We start from the raw sequence: 23,034 nt of genomic DNA, 5'->3' as shown, positions 1-23,034 counted from the left end.
ACAAGAGAAAAATAGCACTAGAGAAAAGTAAGCTTTCTTCCTATTTTAAATTTCATTTAACTATGAAATTGTTTTCCATGAAATAAAACCTAAGTTAATTTTTTTTCCCCTCTATCCTGGAAAAGATGATGACACTCAGAAATAAGCCCAACTTGGAATTAAAAAGTAAGGTGACTTAGGGGCGCCTGGGTGGCTCAGTTGGTTAAGTACCGGACTTCAACTCAGGTCATGCTCTCACAGTCTATGGGTTCGAGCTCCATGTCTGGCTCTACACTGACAGCTCAGAGCCTGGAGCCTGGTTCAAGTTCCGTGTCTCCCTCTCTCTGTCCCTCCCTTAACCATGCTCTGTCTCTCTCTCTCTCTCTCTCAAAAATAAACATTAAAACAATTTTTTTTTTAAGTAAGGGAATTTAAATACTAACTGGAAGGGCAGAGGAAGTAAACCCTACAGAATTAATAGCAGGAAGTGCGTGGCACTCAGCAAAGAGCCCTCTCAACATCCTTGTTTGAAGCATCCTGTCCACTGACTACCAATATCAGTATGCTTGTTAAAAATGCAGAATCTGGGGGCACCTGGGTGGCTCAGTCAGTTAAGCATCTGACTCTTGATCTTGGCTCAGGTCATGATCTCACAATTCATGGCTCCTCAGTGACAGTGCGGAGCCTACTTTGGATTCTCTCCCTCCTTCTCTCTCTCTGCCCCTCCTCTGCTTGCACCTCGCCCTCAAAATAAATAAATAAACTTTAAAAATAAAATAAAATAAACCCTCTAAAAAAAAAAAACAGGGCAGAATCTGAGGCCCCACCCCCACCGCACTGTATCAGAATCTGCATTTAACTAGGTACCAGGGTCACTCATGTGCCTGTGCACACTGAAGCTTGGATTGCACTGACTGAACTCAGTTCTTAGCTAAACTTCCAGGAACTGGTAGAGCTATGTCTTGGAGGTGTTACCAACAATCAGACCTTGAACTGAACTTTTGTAGGTTTTTTTTTTTTTTTTTTAGAAAAGGGGGCAGATACTGGCACAAAAACAGACACTCAGACCAATGGAAAAGAATAGAGAACCCAGAAATGGACCCACAAACGTATGGCCAACCAATCTTTGACAAAGCAGGAAAGAATATCCAATGGGATAAAGACAATCTCTTCAGCAAGTGGTGCTGGGAAAACTGGACAGCAACATGCAGAAGAATGAACCTGGACCACTTTCTTACACCAGACACAAAAATAAACTCAAAATGGATGAAAGACCTCAATGTAAGACAGGAAGCCATCAAAATCCTAGAGGAGGAAGCAGGCAACAACCTCTTTGACCTTGGCTGCAGCAACTTCTTACTCAACAGGCCTCCAGAGGCAAGGAAAACAAAAGCAGAAATGAACTATTGGGGCCTCATCAGAATAAAAAGCTTCTGCACAGTGAAGGAAACAATCAGCAAAACTAAAAGGCAACCAACAGACTAGGAGAAGATATTTGCAAACAACATATCAGATGAAGGGTTAGTATCCAAAATCTATAAAGAATTTATCAAACTCAACACCTAAAAAACAAATAATCCAGTGAAGAAATGGACAAAAGACATGAATAGACACTTCTCCAAAGATGACATCCAGATGGCCAACCAACACATGAAGAAATGCTCAACATCACTCATCATCAGGGAGATACAAATCAAAGCCACAATGAGATATCACCTCACACCTGTCAGAATGGCTAACATTAACAACTCAGGCAACGACAGATGTTGGCGAGGACGCGGAGAAAGAGGATCTCTTTTGCATTGTTGGTGGGAATGCAAGCTGGTGCAGCCACTCTGGAAAACAGAATGGAGGTTCCTCAAAAAATTTAAAATAGAACTACCCTATGACCCAGTAATTGCACTGCTGGTATTTATCCAAGGGATACAGGTGTGCTGTTTTGAAGGGACACATGCACCCCCATGTTTATAGAAGCACTATCAACAATAGCCAAAGTATGGAAAGAGCCCAAATGTCCATCAACAGATGGATGGATGAAGAAGATGTGGTATATACATATACAATGGAGTATTACTTGGCAATCAAAAAGAATGAAATCTTGCCATTTGCAACCACAAGGATGGAACTGGAGGGTATTATGCTAAGTGAAAGTAGTCAGTCAGAGAAAGACAAATATCATATGACTTCACTCATATGAGGGCTTCATGGGACAAAACAGATGAACATAAGGGAAGAGAAGCAAAAATAATATAAAAACAGGGAGGGGAACAAAACACAAGAGACTCTTAAATTTAGAGAACAAACAGAGGGTTGCTGGAGGGGTTGTGGGAGGGAGGATGCACTAAATGGGTTAAGGGGCATTAAGGAATCTACTCCTGAAATCATTGTTGTACTATATGCTAACTAACTTGGATGTAAACTAAAAAATAAATATAAAAAAGAAAGATATGTTAAAAAAAATAAATATACATTAAAAATTTTTAAAAATAGAGGTGCCTCAGCTGGTTAAGCATCTGACTTCAGCTCAGGTCATGATCTCACAGTTTTTGAGTTCAAGCCCCGTGTCAGGCTCTGTGCTGACAGCTCGGAGCCTGGAGCCTGCTTGGGATTCTGTGTCTCTCTCTCTCTCTGCCCCTCCCCTGCTCATGCTCTGTCTCTGTCTCTCAAAAATGAATAAATGTAAAAAATAATCAATTAATTAAAAAAAGTTTTTAATAAAATATACCATGAATGTATATACAATAGAATATTACTCGGTGATCAAAAGAATGGAATCTTGCCATTCGCAACAATGTGAATGGAAGTAAATGTATTATGCTAAGCAAAATAAGTCAGAGAAAGACAAGTATATGATTTCACTCATATGTGGAATTTAAGAAACAAAACAGATGAACATAGGGAAAAGGAAGGGAAAATAATATAAAAACAGAGAGGGGAGCAAACCAGAAGAGACTCTGAAATACAGAGAACAAACTGAGGGTAGCCGGAGGGGACTTGGGCAGGGGATGGGCTAAATGGGTGATGGGCATTAAGGAGGGCACTTATTGGGATGAGCACTGGGTGTTAACATGTAAGTGATCAGTCGTTAAATTCTACTCCTGAAACCATTACTACACTATATGTTAACTAACTTGGATTTAAATTTTTAAAAATAAAAGAAACGAGGAAAAAAGGGGGGGGGCAGAGAAAAGAAAGGAAGCAGATATTAGCTTCAAAGAACTACAGACTCACTGTTTCAGAGAAGCCCCACCCCCACCGCGCAGGCCCAAGGCCCCAGGAAGCCGAGGAGAGAGTTCTCTGTAGCCCGGGATACCCACCGTGACGGGATCCTCCAGAGTCACGTCCATCTCACTGAACTTCAGGTAGATGTTCCCTCGGCAGACTCTCCACAGCAGCCTCTCAAAGGAAGCCATCCTCTCCCTGTTGATCACACCGGCCGTGAACCTGAGCAGACAGAGGCACTGCTGAAGCACGGAGAGCGGGAGGTAGGGAGAAGGCCCCGTAGGACGTGAGGTTATGCCACCAGGAGACAGAGGCCCGCTTCACCCTGAGCAGGAGGCAACGACTCGGCCCTTGGTGGCAGGCGTAGGGAGGCCACCCTGCATCAGAGCCCCAACCCCACCAAGTCGTGTTTCCTCTCATGTGTTGAGGTTTCCCTACTCACCCCGATACTACGTATTCACTTATTTGCGATTAGAAATACAGTAGACCATTTGTTATGGCATCAGAACTAAAGAAAGGAACTATCCCAACTGCTCCACAATGGGCTCTGGGTATTTTTACAAATAATGTACTAAGAATGAAATATACAGGGCGCCTGGGTGGCTCAGTGAGTTAAGCCTCTGACTCTTGATTTCTGCTCAGGTCCTGCCCCTCCGGTGGTGAGACAGAGCCCCAGATCAGGCTCCTTGCTGAATGTGGTGCTTGCTTAGGATGCGCTCGCTCATGCGCTCTTTCTCTCTCTCTCTCCCCCTCTCCCTCTCTCTCTCTCTGCCCCCCTCCCCTACTCGTTCTCTCTCTCTAAATAAATAAACTTTAATTTAAAAAATAGAAGTGTTGGGGCGCCTGGGTGGCTCAGTCGGTTAAGCGTCCGACTTCAGCTCAGGTCACGATCTGGCGGTCTGTGAGTTCGAGCCCCGCATCGGGCTCTGGGCTCATGGCTCAGAGCCTGGAGCCTGCTTCCGGTTCTGTGTCTCCCTCTCTCTCTGACCCTCCCCTGTTCATGCTCTGTCTCTCTGTCTCAAAAATAAATAAACATTAAAAAAAAAATTAAAAAAAAATTTTTAAAAAATAAAATAAAATAAAAAATAGAAGTGTAACATACATACTAATTTCCATTCATCTCTACTTTTAAAACCATCCAGGTGTCTAGATAATTTCTGACAGAAACTTTATACTCATTTCAAAATGGTTACTTTCGGCGATCTATTAGTTTAAACCTACGCTGATCCCATATTACCTTCTGATCAAATATTTTCTATACGGATTCATCAATTTGACTTGGACACTGAATGAAATCCCTCCATTTTGAATCACCACACATTTTGGTGGGTATCATCATATCACATTGCTGCTCCTTATGGATGAGCTGCTCACATAATTACCTCATTTCTAATTGCACTTCAAATGGCAAACTCCAAATCTATTTTATTATCAAAGCAGTATTCCAAAGATAAGGAAGCAGGGAACAGTTGCGAAAACCCATCTAAACAATTCTTGCCATAGTCTTGCCCTTGCGTGTGGGGACAACACAAACATTGTACTCTTCAGGCTCCAGCATGTTAGTTTCACCACTAACACGAAGTTATCACTCCACCAATCTGAAAAGGTTACTCTGGGGTTTATTACTGTGTGGAGGCCTTATATTTATTGAAATAGTCATCATTCCAGGGGCTAGTTCATTCATTCATTCATTCATTCATTCACTCACTCAAACACTCGGGGAAATCCAACACCAACCAGGCACTGAGCTGTGGACCAGAAACCCATCTACATGTAACTTTCAGAGCAGAGAGACACTAACCCCAGCTTTCCAGTCACATATGCAGGCGTGGCTCTCAATTCCAGGAGGCCAGAGGTATCCTCCGTAAAGAAATCATCAGCTAGGCTGGTTTCGGTCTGAAAGTCAAAGAACCATTTATTTTCTTTTACATGCATTTGGACTACCTTAAAATCTCCCTGCGTCTCAAGGGTTTGTCCATGTTTCATCAAACTTTAATTTTCCACAAAGAGTTAGTAGAATTCAAAAAGTGGAGTGCTCCTTGCCAGATCAAAACCTTCCCCAGTCTTTTACTACCTAAAGCCCAAACCTGTCCAATCTCATGCTTTGTTCTGACTTTGTTCTTGGTGTTTAGGGCGCGTACTTTTTAATGAGCGCCGTAACATTTCTGTCTTTAGTTCACAATGGCAACATGTTTCACCCAGAATACCCTCCCCCTCACTAATGACCTAGCCATGGGACAGAAACACAGTGATTTATGCATATTCCAAAACCAGTCAGTTTTCAAAATGGAAACTTGAGGCCCTGGGGGAAAGGTCCCTTTAATAAATAATCCCCAGATAACAACCTCGAAGAAGTCCTGGGTTTTCTTCAGGAGATGTTTGAGTTCGGTCAGTTCTAGGAAGCTTTTCTTTAAAGCCTGCTGGTTCTGGTTGGCTTCCTGTAATTCTCCTTCCAGTTTTTCTAGAAGAGTCTATGCAGAATGGAAAAAGAAGGTAAAGCAGGCAGAAAGTCCTATGACATTTGCCCTACCTTTACCACTACAAATAACTAAATATCAAAAAGAATTCAGTGCATCATAAGGTAGCCTGGAGTTGAGTGGCCCATTCAGTGCAACACAGTATGACCACAGAGCTACAAGCTAGATCCGTTTTCACCAAATGGGGAGGATTAGAAAACACTTTGGGGGGATGGAAATTAGATTCCTGAGGAAGGCAAGGCATTTCAGCAAAGTACGTGTCTCTCCCCCATTTCAAACACTTAAAAGGGAAGCTAAAGTGAATTTACATGTTGAGAATTCCTTCCACCTCAAATACACTGTACTGATAAAATACAAAAAGAGAAATCACTAGTTCTGGGTTGGAGTCTGGAGAACCAGGTACGAGCAAGAGAAATGGGGTACGAACCAGGTACGAGCATAGAGAAACGGCAAGATAGGCAAGAAGACAAAATCAAAAAATAAGAAACAATCTTCCTTCCAAAATGAGCATACAAAATGAGTAAGTCTCAAGAAGAAATCTTACGATAAGAAAAATCACCAACAAAATCAACAGTCAGAACACAAACTCACACTGAGTGCAATTATTTTTATGGAATAGCCTGAAAAAGAGTTTAAGGTTTTTTTTTTTTAGAATGTTCAAAGAGCACCACGTACACACACACACACACACACACACACACACACACACGCACACACCCCTACACACACACACACACACCACTAAATTATTAAATAAACATGTCCTAAAATGAAAAAACAGGTAAATATAAAAGGGGAACCATTGGACATGTGGGGCGCCTGGGTGGTTGAGTCAGTTAAATATCCAACTCTTGATTTCGGTTCAGGTCATGATTTCACAGTTCATGGGTTCAAGCCCTGAGTCGGGCTCCTATTCTGACAGGTCCGCACTGTCAGTGGGGGAGAGATTCTCTCTCTCCCACTCTCTCTGCCCCTCCCCAGCTTGTGCTCACTCTCTCTCTCTCAAAATAAATAAACTTTAAAAACAAGAAATCTTGGAAATGTAAAATATAGGTATTGAAGTTCAAAATGTAATAGGTGAGGATCTCTCTGTTGGGCACAATTTGTGAATGCACTACTGAGATTTGGAAAATAATTAAAAAATTTGAAAGCTCAGGGTGCCTGGTTGACTCAGCTGGTTAAGGGCCCAACTTGATTTTAGCCCAGGTCATGATCCCAGAGTGGTAGGATCGAGCTCCACATCAGGCTCTGCACTGACCATGGAGCCTGCTTAAGATTCTCTGTCTCTCTGTCTCTCTCTCTCTCTCCCTCTGCCCCTCTCCCTGACTCTCTAAAAAAAAAAAAAAAAAAAAAAAATACACACAGACACACACACACAGACACACACACATATGAAAGCTCATTTCTCACTTATTCAAATGTCCAACAACAATAGAATGGATAAAGTGTGGTACATTCAATACAAGAAACACTACCCAGCAGTGAAAATGAATTAATTTCAGAAACATGAAACAATATGGTGTCTTAAAAATAAAACGATGTAAGAAAACAGAAAGTTGCAAAAGAATAAACATGATTTCATTTACATAAAACTAAAATGTGCAAAGCTAAATCATATGCTATTTAGAAGACTAAATATGCGATAAAACTCTACAGAAACAAAGAAAAGAAAAATACAAAATTCAGGACAGTGATTGTCTCCAAGGGGGGAGGAGTGCAGAGGGGAGTGGGGAGGTGAGTGGAGGGGAGAGGGGGGAGGGGAGGGCACACAGAGGGCTTTAACACCATCACTGTGGTCACCTTTATCTCATTCGGAGTGATGGCACTCAGTGTTTACTGTATCATTATTCTTTATACCTTACACACAGTTTCTAAAAATTCTACTGTATCAATTCAACATTTAACAAAAACAATGGTCAGTGAATCAGCAACCATAATAGATGAAAGTGGATTAAGGTCACCTGTTAAAAGACGGAGACGATCAGGCTAGATATTTTTTTAATCTACCTAAGAGACACTTTTACCAAAGAGATTAGAAAATAAACAATAAAACAAAAATATTCCTGCAAATGTTAGTTCCCCTCCCTCCCAAAAAAAGCATATTAATATCAGAAAAAAATTGAATTTTTAGTATTTTTTATGATGGAAAATTTCATACACGTTGCAGAGAGAACTCCACCATGGGCCCCACATGCACATCACCCAGTGATAATCACTACCCTAAATTTTGAACACTAACTATAGTGGCAGAAAGTTGGGGGAGAAAACGAAGTTTTTTCTTAACTGCTTCTTAACCATTTGCTCTATACGCTCAATGATTCTGTTAAAAATAGTGCTGGGGCCTGCTAGGAATTTACCCAAGGGATACAGGAGTATTGATGCATAGGGGCACTTGTACCCCAATGTTTATAGCAGCACTCTCAACAATAGCCAAATTATGGAAAGAGCCTAAATGTCCATCAACTGATGAATGTCCATCAACTGATGAATGGATAAAGAAATTGTGGTTTATATACACAATGGAATACTACGTGGCAATGAGAAAGAATGAAATATGGCCCTTTGTAGCAATGTGGATGGAACTGGAGAGTGTGATGCTAAGTGAAATAAGCCATACAGAGAAAGACAGATACCATATGTTTTCACTCTTATGTGGATCCTAAGAAACTTAACAGAAACCCATGGGGGAGGGGAAGGAAACAAAAAAAAAAAAAAAAAAAGAGGTTAGAGTGGGAGAGAGCCAAAGCATAAGAGACTCTTAAAAACTGAGAACAAACTGAGGGTTGATGGGGCTGGGAGGGAGGGGAGGGTGGGTGATGGGTATTGAGGAGGGCACCTTTTGGGATGAGCACTGGGTGTTGTATGGAAACCAATTTGACAATAAATTTCATATATTAAAAAAAAAATAGTGCTGGGGCACCTCGGTGGCTCAGTCACTTGGGCATCCAACTTCGGCTCGGATCATGATCTCACGGTTCATGAGTTCAAGCCCCGTATCAGGCTCTGTGCTCACAGCTCGGAGCCTGGAGCCTGCTTCAGATTCTGTGTCTTCCTTTCTAACTCTCCCCACTCACACTCCGTCTCTCTCTCTCTCTCAATAAGTAATAAACATTAAAAAAAAAACCTTTTTTTAAAATAATTCTGCCTTTAAAAATATTTTGGACAACAGCCCATTATTTAAAACATAGTTTACAAAGTGATAGTTAAATGCAAAAAGTAGAAAATTATAATGTAGACAATGGACATGGGGTTACATAAAAATATAGCTGATAAGGATAAAACCTAAAAACTGAGAAGTTATGGCAGTTTCTGCTGAGATGGTGGATTTGTGGGTAGATTTTTTTTCTGAATTAGTATTTCCTCCAGGATTGTTATGAAAGCCTCTTTAGAAAATTTGCAAGTCAAGGGCCCAAAGCCACTTGTGTACTCTTGCACAATCTTGAAGGATTCCCCTTCATAGGAATGCTGGAGGAACACTCAACTGCCAGACCGTTGAATCAGTCTGTTCCCTTGGTCAATGGTTAGACAAATATTGCTACGTATAAGCTCATGCCATTCTAATTTCATCTTTACAACAAATAATACCCAGGAGGAAAATACTGAGGAAGGGCTGTTGGTACACATTGGACTGTAATCTAACTGGTTACCAGTATAAATGTATGAAAGTGTAGAGTTTCAAAACCAACCAGTGGGCCAATGCCTACCTCCTTTGGAGGCAATGATTTTTGTTTTTTTTTAAGTACTATCTGAAACATATAACCAACTCAATATCTTCCAAAATATCCAGGTTTTAGTATGGCCAGATCCAAAATATTTTCCAGGGGAGTTGACAGTCTCATATCTCTGTTAGAGTATCTTTATTTATACTACTAAAGGCTTCAAAAATTTCAAGAATTTTACATTATCTTTAAAGAAAACAAACAAACAAACCCAGCCAGAGATAAGGCTCAGCTCAGTGAAGCTCCCCTACCTTCCTGCCTCCTTTAATGGGCCCTTCCTTTTCTTAGCATAAAATATCCAATTTTTTTAATCAAGATCTACAGGGCCTTCCAGGATCTGGCTCTGCCTACCTTTTGACATTCTTTCTCACTGCCTCACCCCTCCCTCCTTTCACCACCATCTGCTCTAGAAGCTCCTAATGGACGTGGCCATGTTTTGTTTCTCTCTAAGCTACCTTGTGCATGGTAGGCACTCAAAGTTTTATAAAAGGAAGGAGAGAGGGAAAGAAAGGGGTAGTCCCCTCAGTTATAATGTCCTTGGCTAAAGAAAACAGCTGGCTGAGGCACAGCTGATCCCAGAAGCCAGTCGAGGAGAGGCCTCAGTCTAGAGTAGATACAAAGCATGAGTCATTTCCCACCAGAAAGATGATTAGTTACCAACACATTGGATCCGGCAATTTTACTTCTGAGTATTTATCCGAAGGAAACAAAATCACTGTCTCGAAAAGATGCCTGCAGTCCCGTGTTCATTGCAGCATCATTTACAAGAGTGAAGACAACCTAACTGCTCATCAACAGATGAACGTATAAAGATGGGGCATATGTGCACAGGGAAATATTACTCAGCCATAATAAGAAGGAAATCCTGCCATAACAATGGCATGGATGGACCTTGAGGGTACACTAAGTAAGATAAATCAGGCAGAGAAAGACAAATACTTTATGATCTCACTAAAATAGGGGATCTTAAAAAAAAGAAAGAAACAAAAGAAAAGAAAAAAAAACAAAAAGTTGAACTCATAGATACAGAGAACAGACTGGTGGTTATGGGGGCTTCGGGGTGTGAAATGGGTGAAGGTGGTCTTCCAGCTATAAGATAAATAAATCCTTAGGCTATAATGTATAGTACAGTGACAATAGTTAAGAAACGAAGGAAGACAAGACAAGAAAAAGAAGATCCCATTGTGCCAGCAAAAGTCTTGTTCAGTAGCATCATATAGTCAAGACTTCACTGCTTCTAAGAACTTTGTGTCCTGGGTGGCTCAGTCACTTAAGCGTCCGACTTTGGCTCAGGTCATGATCTTGCAGTCGGTGAGTTCAAGCCCCACATCAGGTTCACTGCTTTCAGAGCTGGGCCCACTTCCGATCCTCTGTCCCCCTCTTTCTCCTCCTCCCCTGCTTGCGCTCTCTCAAAAATAAATAAAACATTACATTTGCAACTACCTGGATGGAACTAGAGGGTATTATGCTAAGTGAAATTAGTCAGTCAGAGAAAGACAAATATCATATGACTTCACTCATATGACACTTTAAGATACAAAACAGATGAACATAAGGGAAGAGAAGCAAAAATAATATAAAAACAGGAAGGAGAACAAAACATAAGAGACTCTTAAATATAGAGAACAGAGGCTTGCTGGAGGGATTGTGGGAGGGGGGATGGGCCAAATGGGTTAAGGGGCATTAAGGAATCTACTCCTGAAATCATTATTGCACTACATGCTAACTAACTTGGATGTAAATTAAAAAATAAATAAATTATTTAAAACAAAAAGAAATATAAAGTAAAAAAAAAAAAAATCATCAATGGATCATAGAACAGAATATTTCCATAGCCTCCAAGTATCCCCACACAAAATATTTAAGTGAACAATGGGAAAATATTAACTCTACATGAGTGCAATCTGATGAATACAACCTTAACCAAGAGATCAAATTTAATGTCACCAATTCTGGGACAAATGGATATCATGTGCCAACTTACATAATGCACTGAGAAGGATGTAGTATCACTGTGTGGTATTCCCGGCAGAAATGCATAAGTTGAATCTAATCATAAGCATAGAAAATCAGGTAAACCCAAGTTGAGGGACACTCTAGTAAATGGTTAAGACTTCTCAAAATTGTTATGGTTGAGTAAGACAGTAAGACTGAGGACTTGTGGCAGAGAGATAAGAATAAAGTGCAATAACAGTTAAATACAATGCATGATACTAGACTGGAGAGGAGAATAGACAGACTATAAAATTTGTCAAATTTTCTGTAAATGACATTGTTGAGACAGTTGGTCACATTTGAACAAGGTCTGTAAATGAGATCTATAATAGTATTGTCTCAATGTTAATGTATTGATTTTGATCACTGTAGTGTGTTTATGCAAAAGGATGTCCTTGTTCTCATGAAAAGTACTCTAAAGTATTTAGGGGTTAAGGATGTATCTACAGCTTACTCTCAAATAGTTTAGAAAAAACTTGTATGCACATTTATCTGTGTGTAGTGTGTATAAGGAGAAGAAAAAGAAAGAAAGAGCGAAAGGGAGTGAAAGAGAAAATAAGAGAAAAAATATGCAAAATATTAACGGTTAAGGTATGTGAGACAAGTATAAACAGGAGTTTCCTGGCCTATTCTTTCAATTTTTCTATAAATTTGTAATTATTTCAAAATAAATGTATCTCCCCCACAAAAAGTATATGGGTTCTGAATACCAATGGGATAAGTTCCTGGCTCCTTCATTTATTAACTCTATGATGACAGAAATGTTACTTGACATCTGATTCAAATATTTGACCTGTAAATAGGGACAATCATTGACCAATTACAATTACATGTAAAACATACAATATGTTTTGAGCAGTATTTTGGACCTAGGGAATACTCAATAAAAATTATATCTCTCAGATAGATAGATAGATAGATAGATAGATAGATAGATAGATAGATACAACATTAAAAAAGAGAGAGAGAATTTATGTCCATCAATGAAACCACTTCTCAAAGTGGCGTGAGCTCCCTTCGGGCTGCAGTAGGAGAAAAAAAGAGCTCTCCCCATGATCAGAAGTGACTCTAAAAATTGTACAGTGGGGGTGGGTGCCTGGGTGGCTCAGTGGGTTAAGCTTCCAACTCTTGGTTTCAGCTCAGGTCATGATCTCATGGTTGGCAGGATTGAGCCCCATCTCGGGCTCTGCACTGACAGCATGCAGCCTGCTTGGCATTCTGTCTCTCCCTCTCCTCTGTCCCTCCCCAACTCACATGCACATACCCACTCTCTCTCTCAAAGTAAATAAACATTTAAAATGAAAATAAAAATTTTACAGTGGGATTTTCCTGGGGGATTAATACTGAAAAGTGGACAGTCACATAAATCCGCCCCTACACCTTCTGCAACTGGGTAAAGATCCGTGAGTGGTTTTTTTTGAGCTCCTCAGGAGACAGGCTTCATGACTGTCTTTAGCAAAGTAGAAAAGAACCTACCTCCAGGGTAATCATTTCCCGTGGGAGAGGGGTTGGTGGGGCTTTCTCTGGCAATTGAACTGTGATCTCATTTTGCATCTCATCTTCCAGAAAACCTGTGGGATGAAACCCCACGAGAGAGCCCAAGGTGATTGTGTTTTCTCACCTAAGAAGTGGGTCCAAGCAGACAGGTACCTTTCAGCCAGCCCAGCTACCTGAGTTCCCCGCCACCCCCGCCCCCACCCCCCCAGGACTGCCATGGCACCAGCAACCCAACCCTAATTTCCCCACTCTGTCTCTAGAATCACCTCAAAAAGTATATAAACAGGTACATGTTTGTTATAATCTAGTTCTGCAAACCATTTACCTCCCAACCAGGTGACACTTAGAAAGTAAACAGAAAACTGGCTTACGGAGAATTCTCTCCAGCGACTCACACCTTCTGACTTCATTCACAAATTTTCTTTGGAAGCTGTTCACATTCACATTTAACTAGAGTGGGGGGAAACCAGAAGCCACACATTAGTAGCAACAGATGCCAATGTATTCCCTTTGGTTATTATTATTATTAATGCTGGGGAATAATAATAATTATTATTATTATTATTATTATTATTATTATTATTAATGCTGGGGAAGGTTGCTGGAACCATCTTCGGAATAGATACTTCCATGCATGAGACAGGTAAGTTACAGGCAAAACACACCTTGATGTTCTTATACACAATCTCCCAAATGCCTCAGCTCTGGTCTTCCTACACTTAGAAAGTCCTCCCACAGTTAAGGTTTCCTTGCTTTTAGTTGGATTTACATCCAAATGAGCCTTGAAATCCTCAGTGGAGTCATGAATACGACAGGATCTTGAAATTGCATAGCTCCATGCAATGTTATCACAATCATCAACAAAAATTCAGTGTCCTAGTGATGGTGACCCTCAGCTCAGCCCAATAAATGTTATTAAGGAACTGCCTCACGTCAGGTCCTGTACTAGAAACTAAGAACACACAGAACAAGACAAGATCCTTCCTGCAGGAGCTTAGTTTTGATTGTGATCTTGGTGAGGAAGTAAAGGAGTAAAGAACGTTGTTCAAAAAAGCTTGGTAAGGATCCAAACCACCTCTGAGAAATGATACCCCAACATCACACTCAAGACTGTCTAGCCCTAGAATGTCACTCTAGGGAGACTGTGCACTTTGTCCTCAGACCAGCTAGTTAGGAACAATTGGTTTCTGTCTTCAGAACAAGGTTTGGTAGTCCACATGCCCATTGGAGACCTCTAATTCTTTGAAGGTACTATGTAGGAAATAAAGTATAATGCCATCTAACATGTAGTGACTGCATTAGAGCCTCAAAACATTCCTATAGAAGAGATACATCTAGAGGAAAGGAGAACATGTTTGCAAGTCACTTCTCAACGTTATCACAAACCTTAGCCAGAACAACTAGAACCACGTGGAATGCCATCTATCCCAGCTCCGGGCTCTACTCCCTGAACTTAGTTCACTACCAAGAAGTTGGTGTGAAAGAGATGTCTACACCCACCCCACCTTCCTCTGGTCTCCCAAGAATGTGGCACCTACATCTTTGAACTGAACCAGTCCAAGCTCCCCAAGCTCAGCCACACAGCAATATGCAGCCTCCACCTGGAGAAACAGCTGGGACAAACACATCTCCTCACTGCGAAACACGGACGCCATCTTGACACAGCCTTGGTCTGCAGGAGACAAAGACATCAGAGGGAATAAGAGTATAGAAGCCTTAGGATGAAAACTGGCTTTAGTTGCATTATATTAATATCTGACAGGGGAAAAAAATCCAACAGGAATGACTCTTAATTCTAAAAATATAAACAAAAACAAGATAGCACTTTTCACCACCTATCGGACTGGCAAGAGATTAAAAAATATGAGTAAAGACCCATGTTGTGGACGGTATGAGAGAGCAGGCATCTTCATACACTGTACTTTAGTCTTGGAAGTGTACATTTGGACAGTTTTTTTCAGAGAGCAATCTGTCAGGGTCTATCAAATTTTATAGCACTCATATCCATGACCCAGGATTTCCACTGCTATTCATTTGGACAAACTTGGAGATGTATGGGAAAATGTATGCACAACGATGTTCCTGATAACATTGTATATCATAATTATAATAAATGGATCTAACCCAGATATCCATCAACAGGACAGTGATTAAGCTGACTCACAGAACCCTGTGCAGTCAGCCAGAATGAAATAAATCTGTATGTATGTCCTCTGTATGGAAAAAGGGTATTCATGTAGAACCTACTCCCACCAAAGGCCCTCTGGACTGATCTACCACTGCCAAGCCAAATCAATTTCCCCAAAGACCAACCTTCTGGAATAACTATCACACCTCCAGAACGGGCCCCTTTTTCTCATTTCATTTTATAATATATACAGTAGCTGCTGTTCGACAGACACTGGGGTTATCCCTTCTCTGCTTTAATTATTCTTGTATCTCTATTTCTCATAGAATCAAGTCTAAAACCCTTGATTTGGCCAACAAAAAGGTTGTATATCTGGCCTTTGCCTTCCCCTCCAGCTTCATTGCCCTTCACACTGCTCTCTGGACACACAATGTCTCCCGGAGCTCCCTCCTACCTCAGGACCTTTGTCCATGCATTCCCCTAGATTTGGAACCTCACTTTCTTCCTCCCCAAGTCCCCTTGGTTTCCATGCACCCAACACAATCCTGTCATTGGAGCCTCAGTGCAAAGATCCTCTTCTACCCTAAGCCCTTTCAGACCACCACCACCACCACGTGAAACCAGTACTCCCAGAAGATAAATCATCAGCAACTACTTGTTTCACGTTTGTGTTGCCCACTAACCAGTCAATTCCATGAGGTGAGAACTATGTCATGTTTTCCATTCTATCACCAGTATAGCTCAGCCACAAAGCAGGTTCTCAAAAGTTACTGCCCAATTTATTGACTAGAGACCAAACATCATCCCTCCCTCCAGAATGCATCGCCTGATGCTGCATTTTTTGCCTTTTGACACCTAGATGAATCAAAACTTTTCATACTACCCTCTCTGATAAATAAAGGAATGTTTCCGTAGAAGAGAGACACAAGACATCAGCATCAAGCAGACCAAGAACACAGTGTAAAGGGCCTTCTTACCCCGGCTTTGTCCCAGCAGGCTCTAGACAGGGATCCGCAGCAGGGCGGGGGCTGCAGCTCTCTGGTACTCCCTCGGCCCAACCCCCCTAGCAGGGAGCCCCCAGAGGCAGCTGTGTTTGGTCAGGGCCTGTGAGTGGCAGGCCTGGGACCAGGATTCCTCGGGTGGCTTCCCTAAGGCAAAGAGCCCCTCCCGGTGCTTCTCCTCCCTAGGTGCCTACAGAGCCCAGAGGCAGCTCTGTTGTATCAACACCTGCCTGGGAGTGAGGAGAACCTGCCTCACCGGCCAGCCCTGCTCAAACCCCCTCCCTCCCCCAGCCACCTGAGCCCAGGGCCACGACCTTGGAGCCCCACCAGGAAGCAGTGACTTTCTCCTGTAAGAAAAGTAACTCACCCCTCGGTGAGCAGTTTTGGGAAAGGTTTCTAGAGGACTTAGAAGGGCCCTAGAGACAACCTTCCAGTGCATCTACTAAGCACATCAAACACTCCTTCTTGTCACTGTAAAATGAAATCATTTGGGACATGAAAAACAAATCATGCCCACATCTTATCAACAACTATCTTCAAAAACACTTCACTTGCAACACAAAACAGACAGATAAACACTCAATAGCTAAGATGCAGCTTCCAATGTGGCCCAGGTAAAGAGACAGGGCCAGACATGACTATTTACCCTTTGACGGAGAATTACTGCCCTGATCAACTTATTTGGTGGAGAAGGGCGAGGAGCAGAGGAGTAAAGCAATTACACCGTGTCTCCTGGTTGGGGGTCCTCTGCAGTGGCCACCTTCATTCACACTAATGAGCTTGGCAAAGCAGCTTTTCTCAAGGGGGGGGGGGTGCAGATCCCTTCATGCACCCACCTGGGGTGAGTGGCACATGTACCCTAGAACAAGAAGGGTGTTTTGTTGTTGTTGTTACTTTTTAGAGTGGAAAAATTAAAGCAACCGCAAAAGTACAGAGACCAATATAAGGCACCCCCATATTCACACTGCTCAGCGTCAACTGGTGAATTTTGTATTATCAGTTCTTTCACCCACTTCTCCCACCCACCCCAGGCTACGTTGAAGCTAATCCCACACATATTTCTTCTTTCAAAATATTTCAGTATGTATCTCTAAAAGATACATTTTCATATACATATATTATATTATATTATATTATATTATATTATATTATATTATATTATATTATATTATATATATTATATATAATACATATGTAACCTAAAAGATACATTTTCATATACATATATTGTATTATATATATTATAATATATATTATATATTATATATTATATATTATATAATATACATAATACATATGTAACCTAAAAGATACATTTTCATATACATATACTATATTATATATATTATAATATATATTATATATTATATATTATATAATATATATAATACATATGTAACCTAAAAGATACATTTTCATATACATATACTATATTATATATTATAATATATTATATATTATATAATAATATAATATATATATAATACATATGTAACCTAAAAGATACATATTCATATATATTACATATATAATACACACATATGTAACACCATGGTCACACTTAAAATTCAACAGTAATTCAACAGTAATCAGATATCCTGTCAATATTCAAATGGCCCAGGTTGTCTGAGGTCTTTTTAGTAAGTGCCTCAGGTGATGCTTGTGCGTCATCAAATTAGAACTATTGCTTTTGAGAACACAGGGTGGACAATCTAACTTTACCTTGGGAGGCAGCAGGGTGAATGCAGGCAGTTTGGGAAGATCAGCTGAGAAGGGGCAGCTTGAACCTGGGGGAGCGGAGGCCAGGGCCCCTGGGGGGAGCAGGTGGTCTGTGACGAGGCCTGTAGGAAAAGCAATGCTCGGGTTGCTTCAGACACAGAGGTTGGCCAGAGCCGCCCACCCCAACGTGGCGGAATCACTCGAGTCCAGCCTCACCTGGTCAGACTTCTGAAGGCTGAACTCAGGACCCACAGCGCAGAGCAGAAGGATTCGAACTGGCAACTGCAAAGAGAATGCCCGACACTGATTCCGTCTCTCTTGCCAGATGAACTCGAGGCAAGAGGAGCCCCTGCCTCGACTGGTGCCTCCTTCCTCATGCCCCTTCCGCTGCCTACCTCTCATTCTGCTCTTCAGCCCCCCTGGGGTTTGCTGGGTCCCCCGGTCAGTGGGTGGTGCAGACGTCCTCAAATGTCCCGGTGCCCAGGAATCACTGAGGAAAAATATAGACGAAAAGCACAACTCGATGGTTAAGACCAGAGTTTACAACCAAACGACCCGAGCCACAATCCCAGCTCTGCCATTGACCCTGGGGAAGCTTATTTAACCCCAGGTTCCCAGTATCCTCATCTGCAAAGTATAACAGAATATTAATTATTTTGAATGGAGAAGGAGAGGAGGGAGAATGCATTTCAAGGTTTGCTTCTTTTTTTCCCTCCTAAAATCCTGAGTGGAAAATGCAGAAGGACAACACACTCACAGGACACTGGCAGGACAGTAAATTAATACAATCTGTCTGAAAGGCCATGTGTATATCCTTTGACCCAGCAACCCCACTCTAGGAAGTTCATCCTACAAAAAAATGTGGAAGTTGTATATGGAAATTTAACCACAATAATGTCTATTGCAGCATTATGTGTAATAGGTGTGTAACCATAAATGACCTGAATTCTTTCATCCATTCAAAAAATCTTTATTAAGAGTCTACTATATGGCTCCTTCTGTTAGGGGCTGGGGGGGGGGGGGGCCGGGCGGGGGTAGGGCAGTGAGTAAGAGACAAGAGTGCTTGCCCTCACGAAGCTTCTTGTCCACGGGGCAAGAGACAAACAGTAAACGAGTAATAAGTTAGCCAGATATCACAGATTATAAAAAGTGCTATTATAGAAAGATAGGCTTTAGAGAAAGGAAGAGAGACTACGTAAGCAGATAAGGCCATTTAGGCTGAGGCATGGAAGATTTAAATGAGTCAGTCTTGCAAAAAAAAGTGGGGTTGTGGGGGGTGGGAGTCGGGGGGGGGGTGGCAGGAGGTATTCTAGGCAACAGAAACAGCCATTCAAGAGCAGGGAGGTGTAAGTAACTTCATCCCCACAGCTGATTTACCTATTGAATGCTTCCTCTGCGCTGGGTATCGTTCCTGCACTTTAGAGTTCTTCAAATTACATCACATGGGCCAATCCATTTAATCGTTTCAATAACCCTAGGAGGCGGACAGTATTCTTATTCTCAAGTCACATATGAGGAAATAGAGGCGCAAAAAGGCCAAGAAAGTGGCCCAAGATCACACAGTCACTCAGGACGGGTCATCTAACACCAGAGTCCCTGTTTACAACTATGTGTGATATCGTTTCATAGTCCAAGAAGGCGCAACACGTTCAAGAAACAGAAAGGAGGCCAATGTGGCTGGGGCATGAGAGGGGTGGGGAGAGGGAGTATAAAGCAAATCAGAGTGGAAACAGGGAGCCACGGAAGTTCTGATGGGCCGATAGGAAATTTGGATTTTGTTCTTTCGCTTTTTTTAGGAAATTTTGATTTTATATATTTTGATTATGATTAGGAAATTTTGATTTTATATATTTTGATTATGATTTATATATATTTTATTTTTTATAATCATACCAGGAAGCCCTTGGAAATTGTGAAGCAGAGAAATGACATTACTTAACTGATTCACATTAAAAAAAAATTTTTTTTTTTTAACATTTATTTCTTTTTGAGAGAGAGAGTGCAAGAGAGAGACAGCGCAAGTGCATGCACGTGGGAGGGGCAGAGAGAGGGAGACAGAGGATCTGTATGCGAGCATACAGCCCAATGTGGGCTCGAACTCATGAACCGTAAAATCGTGACCTCGGCCGAAATCAAGTCAGCCATTTAACCAATGCAGCTACCCAGGCGCCCCAACTGATTGACATTTTTGAAAAATTACTTTGATTCTGCTTCTGGAAAGATGGAGTGGAAACACTTTTTCTTCCCAATAACTAAAACTGAAAACCCAGAACATTATATGTACAAGAAATATTAGAAGACTCTGAAAGGTAGAGAGAAGACAGACCTTCTAGGAACCTCAGGGTGTGAGGAATGACAGAGGCAAGTTCTCTGGGGTTTCTTTTGCCTGTTATGTTCTAGGCATGGTGCTGCAGAAGCCAGCAAGATAGGCAGATAGAAAAAAATCCCCAATACAGCCTGCTCTCTCTAGCCAAGGCATCAGGAAAGAGGCAGCCTAGTAAGAAAGAAGACTTTCAGATAGTAATCACTCTAATCCAGCCAAACACCACAGAAAAAACTGTGATTCTATGCCCACCCATGTCAGCAAATCCCAAGTGGAGAGCCCAGTCTTCTACCCTCCCCCACGTGCACCAAAGCGACACCCTCCAGTGTCGTCGTGTCAGAGAAGGCCAAGTGCGGAGTCTGAACTGCCAGACCCACCCTGTGGTAATAAGACACCCTTTGTTAACCTCACTGGGTGATGTCAGAGGAGATCTAATGGGAACTTTCCTGATTGCCATTGGCAATGAGGCCACCCCCTCATTGAGGTCATGTGGGGAGCAGTAACCAGGCACTCCTCTCCTCCCAGCCAGGGTCTTATCAGCAGAGGTATAATGAATAGAAAAATAAAGTAGGAGAAACCACTCTAGTTAATTTCAAGACTTACCATACAGCTACAGTAATCAAGATTGTGGTGCTGGGGGAAAGACAGACAAACAGGTGAATGCAAGAAAATAGAGAACCCAGAAACAGACCAACACAAGTCAGGCCAACTGATTTTTGACACAAGTGGAAAGCATTTCAGTAGAGGAAAGATCACCTTCTCAGCAAATGGTGCTAGAGCAAACGGACATCCACAGGCCAAAAATGGAACAAAGACCTAACAACCCTCACACCTTTGACAAAAATTAACTCCAAATGGATCAGGGATAAATTTCAAATGTAAAACTATAAAATTTTGAGCAGAAACATAGTAGAGCATTTTCAGAACTGAGGGTTTGGTGAAGAGTTCCTATAATAAGACACATAAATTGCTATCCACAAGAGAAATAAAAAAAATTAATTCAAAAATTTGCTGTGCAAAAGATTCTAGAAAAAAGGATAAAAAGACAAGCTCAAGACTGGAAGAAAATATACGCAAGTCACGTATCTGATAAAGGACTCATACCTAGAATTTATCAAGTTTTCAAACTTCAACAAAATATCAAGCAATCCAACTGGAAAAATGGGCCAAAGCCATACGACATTTTACCTAAAAAGATGTACAGATGGCCACTAAGCACAGGAAGAGACGTTCAACATTATTAGCCATTAGGGAAATACAAATTAAAACCACCATGAAATATCAGTATATACCTATCAGAACAATGACAAATAATAAATAGTGACAATTCCAAACACTGGCAAAAATGTGGACAGACTGGATGTGTCATGTATTGCCAGTGGAAATGTAAAATGGTACACTCTGGAAAACTGTTTGGCAGTTTTAAAAAAAATATTTGTTTTTAATGTTTACTTATTTTTGCGACACTGAGACAGAGCATGAGATTGGGAGAGGCAGAGGGAGAGGGAGACAGAATCTGAAACAGGCTCCAGGCTCTGAGCTGCCAGCACAGAGCCTGACACGGGGCTCAAACCCACAGCCACAAGATCATGACCTGAGCCAAAGTCAGATGCTTAACCGACTGAGCCACCCAGGAGCCCCTGTTTGGCAGCTTTTTAAAAAAAACTAAATATGCACTGTCCTTAGGACCCAGCAATCACACTCATGCTATTTATCCCAGAGAATGGAACTTATGTTCACCCCTAAAAAATCTATACATCAATCATAGCAGTTTCATTCGTAATAGCCCAGAACTGGAAACAACCAAAATATCCTGCTTATGGTATATTCATACCTGAGAATACCACTCAGCACTAAAAGCAATAACTATTGATAAACACAACAACCTGGATAGATCTCAAGGTGATTAAGTGAAAAAAAAAAAAAAAACAATCTGAAAAAGTCATGCAGTATATGATTCCAGTTAGACAACATTCTCTAAATGACAAAAATTATAGAGATGGAGAAGAAATTACTGGTTGTTAGGCATTGGGAATGGTCATGGTGGTGGTGTATGTGTGTGCCTATGAGGGAGTAACATGAGGAAAATCTTCATGGTGACAGAACAGTTCTATAGCTTGACTATGGTGCTGGAGATGTGAATCTATACATGTGATAAAATGACACAGAACCATATACAAGCTTTCTATCATTGTCAATTTCCCCATGTAAATAACCAATGGGGAAAACTGCTTGAAGGGCACACAAGACCTCCCTGTACTATTTGCAACTTTCAGTAAAATCTGTAATTATTTCAAAATAAAAGGTTAAAAAAAAAAAAGATTTCAGAAAGAGCAAAGAAGAATTGTGCTTAGCTGGCGTTATACAGTGGAGAGAGGACAGAGACAAATCTCTGGAGATGTGTGTTCTAAATCAAAGTAGCCCGGGAGGTTTGAGTGGCCCCAGGGAAGGCAGCTACCCATCAGGAGACTCAGTTCCTTCACTGGAAAAGGATCCTAAGCCAGATTGGTGGTTTTCAAACTGGTGCACAGAACCCTGGAGATTTTGCAGAACCCTCTTCAGGGGCCGCTTTGAGGAAGAAGTAAAAGATCAAGACGGTTAAGCGAACTCTGACACATCTCTGTGATAGAATATAGTGCAGCTATTAAAATAGCATGAAAAGCATTCTATAGACAAGGAAACAGGTTCTTGGAACGCTGTTGATAAAAAGTATTTTATGAAACAGTATCATTGAACTTTCTTCAACATGTATAATCAATACAGGAAAGATGTGGAAGGAACTATACTGAAATCATTGTGGTGGATAGGATTTGGATTTAGATTTATGTGTTTTGTCCTTTTCTTTATTCCCTGATATTTCCATAACGAACACATAAAGCTCATATATTACAGGTCTTCAACTTTGGGGCCAGAAGGCTTTTGGATTTCAGAATGTCGTCTATTTTAGAAAGTTAAGCCAGGTATATACTATATG

General features: G+C 41.2%; 1 protein-coding gene across 4 annotated transcripts in view; it reads right to left on the bottom strand.

The window, feature by feature from the left end:
* The window catches only part of ATP6V0A4 (ATPase H+ transporting V0 subunit a4), a 95,832-nt gene that overhangs the window by 55,384 nt on the left and 17,414 nt on the right, over nt 1-23,034 (bottom strand). For 2 of the 4 annotated variants that reach the window (XM_086689041.1, XM_086689051.1), the window contains exons 2-9: nt 18,133-18,227; nt 17,954-18,019; nt 14,428-14,561; nt 13,261-13,339; nt 12,869-12,963; nt 5,547-5,672; nt 5,003-5,097; nt 3,297-3,423 (exon numbers count right to left, since the gene is read on the bottom strand). In XM_086689041.1, coding sequence (XP_086545167.1) covers nt 3,297-3,423; nt 5,003-5,097; nt 5,547-5,672; nt 12,869-12,963; nt 13,261-13,339; nt 14,428-14,544 — 639 coding nt within the window. In that variant the 5' untranslated portion in view covers nt 14,545-14,561; nt 17,954-18,019; nt 18,133-18,227. Of the gene's footprint in view, nt 1-3,296; nt 3,424-5,002; nt 5,098-5,546; nt 5,673-12,868; nt 12,964-13,260; nt 13,340-14,427; nt 14,562-15,994; nt 16,259-17,740; nt 17,860-17,953; nt 18,020-18,132; nt 18,228-23,034 lie in introns of those variants that run through there. The other 2 variants (XM_086689043.1, XM_086689058.1) reach the window with 2 other exon arrangements.

Source organism: Puma concolor, chromosome A2 (assembly GCF_028749965.1).
Source record: "Puma concolor isolate L17-30 chromosome A2, mPumCon1.1.hap2, whole genome shotgun sequence".
NCBI lineage: Eukaryota > Metazoa > Chordata > Mammalia > Carnivora > Felidae > Puma > Puma concolor.
The sequence above is the reverse complement of the archived record's forward strand: the minus strand, read 5'-3'. Positions and strand labels throughout refer to the sequence as shown.